Source organism: Patiria miniata, unplaced genomic scaffold (genome assembly GCF_015706575.1).
Source record: "Patiria miniata isolate m_02_andy unplaced genomic scaffold, ASM1570657v1 HiC_scaffold_3, whole genome shotgun sequence".
Lineage (NCBI taxonomy): Eukaryota > Metazoa > Echinodermata > Asteroidea > Valvatida > Asterinidae > Patiria > Patiria miniata.
The window spans coordinates 44044226-44047686 of NW_024037069.1; the positions used below are offsets into that span (position 1 = coordinate 44044226).

General features: G+C 41.1%; 1 protein-coding gene across 1 annotated transcript; it reads left to right on the top strand.

The window, feature by feature from the left end:
* The first annotated feature begins 1340 nt into the window (after positions 1 to 1340).
* LOC119736850 (C3 and PZP-like alpha-2-macroglobulin domain-containing protein 8) lies at positions 1341 to 2888 on the top strand. Its single transcript, XM_038210860.1, has 3 exons — positions 1341 to 1461; positions 2072 to 2233; positions 2593 to 2888. Exons 1-3 carry the CDS (start codon positions 1341 to 1343, stop codon positions 2886 to 2888), a joined length of 579 nt encoding a protein of 192 aa, XP_038066788.1.
* Positions 2889 to 3461: the final 573 nt, after the last annotated feature.

The window sequence follows — 3461 nt, forward strand, 5'->3', positions numbered from 1 at the left end:
ACCGGCCGATGGCACAAAAAAGGGCGCAACTGTTTTTTCCCAGGAAAAAGGCGCTTTTTAACAAAAGAAAGGAGCTCTTAAAAAATATTGAGGGGGGGGGTAAGCGCTGGTGAAAAAAAAGGCATTTGAATGGAAAAGGGCAGTCTTTACAAAATACTTGGGGGGGGGTTAAATACCCCCTCCCCCTGGCTACGCCTATGTAAATGACAGAGGTCAATATCGGGGGCGGGGGCGGGGAGGGAGGGAGGGAGGCTGTTGGTAAGGGACGAGGGACCAGAAACTTGGTAAATTAAAAAATGTGCGGGGGGCTGGGGCTGGACATTATCAGAAATAGAGGGCGCTATTCAAAAATGTATGTACGCACACAATATACAATCGTATTCATTTTGCGCATTTTATACGCCCCTTATGTACTAATTTTGTCATTAAGGATAGTGGGCAAGCAATATCGTAGTGCTATAACACAAAGAGGTGAAGAACACAGTGCAAAGTTAGGTACATTGGGTTAAAATCTATACGCCCTTGGACAAATGATTGGGGTCGGGACAACATCTGCGTTCCCGGCGACGACATGTCCACCTGCCCCATCTCCCCTCGGATCGCCACCCATGAGCACACGGGTCTATAGACGCATTTGTAATTCCAGCCGTTACCAAGTAGTGCTGACACGGCCTGAAAACGCGTCCTCTCTCGGTCAAACACAAAGCGCATAGGTCAGGTCACTGATTTAAATACACTAGTAGGCCTAAAAACATATAAACAAAGTTTGTGTGACATCAAATACCATGTACAAACTAAATAACTCAATAATTAGGCCTATACTTGGTACTTGATTGTAAAACGCGGATTTGAGATGCAATAATGCTAAAAAGAAGAACGGTTAAAACGAAAGCGAGAAAAACAAGTCAAAGAATGAAGTTCCCTTTTTACGTCTATCTCAGTCAATTAAAATGCCCGTGCTCGCGCCGACCTTAATCTTTTGCTTGAATTAACACAAAGAAGATATTGAATAGACGACAGGGTACACCATTGTACTGAACTGTGCTCAATAATATTAAATATCGATCCGTTCTGAGATGGTTATTAATTTCTTTATTCATCGTTCGTGACGCCAGCAAAAACAAATTACAGCAACCATGGAAACGAAACAAAACGTAGAAACAAAATCAAGCACATTTACCCTCAAAATACCGAAGCCTGATCATTCTTGTTAAATTTGATTGCTGAGTTTTGAGTCAAACAAAAGCATGTTTCACCGAACGGGTTGGCGTCTTATCTTTGCCGTACTCTTTCAAATCTCGTTGGAGATCGCAATCTTTTTACTGCCTGTACGAGGAGAGATGTGTAGCGCCATGATCAAGGCTGCAGCCGGCGATGATCTTACCACGCTCCGTGACAAAACATTCGCGGCGTTCAGAAATGAATGTCGGCTGAACAAAGACCAACATGATGAGAGCAACTGTAAGTGGTGATATTTCCCCAACACTATTTTGTCATTGAAATGAAATAGCTTTGCTATAAACTCCATGCAATAAGAGGTGGAAGCAGATTAAATAGATTTGTATGTCAATGGAAAATTGTTTCATTTCATTTTTACTAAAGGATACAGCGTCATGCAAACAAGCGGGGAAAAAATAAATTAGACAAAATAGCCAAATAAACACTGATTGAAGACTTGGGCCTGTTCCACTTAAGATAACAATCGTGGTGAAAGTTAGGAACAAGCTAGCGAAATGTCTTCCTGAGTCGTTGGATAAATGTTTATTATGGTCGTTTTCTACATTGAAAATTAAAAAACAAAACTTCATATTTTTATAACGAATTATCATCGTCAATAGTATTAGTATTTCGAGGAACTGAAAAGCCGCTATCCTCACAGTGCCGCTTGTAGTAGGCCATACTTGGCAGCAGTTGTACGACGATTTGGGTTGGCACGCACGTAGGGGGCCGAGCTTAGGTACTCTTTAACTCTCGTATGATTGCACCACACTCTCGTCTCGTCTTGGTACCAATCGAGATATACTACGCCAGCTAAGTGATTGAATGATTTGATTTTGATTCGGTAAAACAGCTTGCTCTTTCTCCACCGTGGCTTCAAAACCACCCACGTTCAAGTTCATCCTGAAGCCACTCAGCATGCCTTTCCGGTTGGACTTCGCTGTGAAGATCGAGAGAGGTGCCTCACTGGCCCTCGCAGAGAGCACCACACATGGGTCCATCTTTGCCGAGATGAGTAAGTGATTAGTCTGAATCTCTGGATAGAAATCTCGTGTATTTTTTAAAATGTAGTAGCTGAAGGTGAATCGTTGAACTCCGATCCCTTGTTGACCAATTTTCAGGATTTTTATTCCGGGAAAACTTTCCCTCACACCCCCCCCCCAAAAAAAACCCCAACACTTACACCAACGCATTGTGAATAAACTTTCACTGGACAACACCTAAATATTTAAGGGTATTTTAAGGTACGTTTTAGTGTGGAGATAGTTGAATGTTACCATTGCATCCATCAAAGGTTGATTCGGTTGTGGACATTTATGTAATCTTTTGAAGCTGAAAGAACATTTTAGTTTTTACAATTTTTTGTTATACTAGATATCGGAGGTCAGAATAATCGTCGCTCAGCTGTGAGATCCTGCTATAATGTCGAGTGCCATGACGCGGTTGCTACTCACGATGAGGCAGGTCTGGTTGACGCCAATGAATACCGCCCCTTCTGGATCGAGTACAAAGGGGGCGTGGTGAGGGTCGGTAAAGGAGGACAGGAGGAGGCTTTCTTGGAGTGGGATGCTGGTGCACATCACCAGCGAGTAGCAACTCAAGTACGTATTGGTATCGCTTCATGGGCTAAAGCCAACGGAGACTGGGTGTTTTACAAATTTTGCGCGTGAGAAGTAGAACCGATGGTTTTGCTACACAATGTTTGGTAAACTTAACATTCTGCGTATGAATTTTTTCACTTAAGTGGAATTGAGTCACAAAACACAACGAATCGTGAATTGAACACCACAGGGGCGGATCCAGGAATTTTCGCAAGGGGGTTTATCCCCTTCAGATTTTTTTAATCAGGAAAACAGTGCTGAAATGTAGACGAGTTTGTTTCTTCGTAAACTTGGCCTCCGTAAAATCAAAAAGTGTGTTTGTTTTACTTTTTTAAAATCATTGTTCGATTGTTTGAATGTAATTCGTAGCTAAAACTACAGGCGCTTAAATTATCAAAAATAACATAAAACAGCCTTCAAATTATACATTTAAAACTTCTCGATAATGAGATTTAAATCAAGAAAGCCTTGAAAGTCTTATCAGGGAAATATCAAAATATCAATTAAAGTTCATTTAAACATCGGCATCCTTTAAATTTTAGTACTGCTTTTATAGTTTAATCTTGAGGTTTCGTAATTGTTTCTTTATATCACCTACTAAACTTAAATTACAGTTAGGCTATACATTAGGACAACTGAATG

Bases quoted from the DNA above. Each gene is read 5' to 3' on its own strand.
- LOC119736850 (XM_038210860.1), top strand. From the start codon at position 1,341: ATGTGTAGCGCCATGATCAAGGCTGCAGCCGGCGATGATCTTACCACG. The intron at 1,462-2,071 runs GTAAGTGGTGAT...TCGGTAAAACAG, and splicing joins CCAACATGATGAGAGCAACT to CTTGCTCTTTCTCCACCGTG. The intron at 2,234-2,592 runs GTAAGTGATTAG...TTGTTATACTAG, and splicing joins GTCCATCTTTGCCGAGATGA to ATATCGGAGGTCAGAATAAT.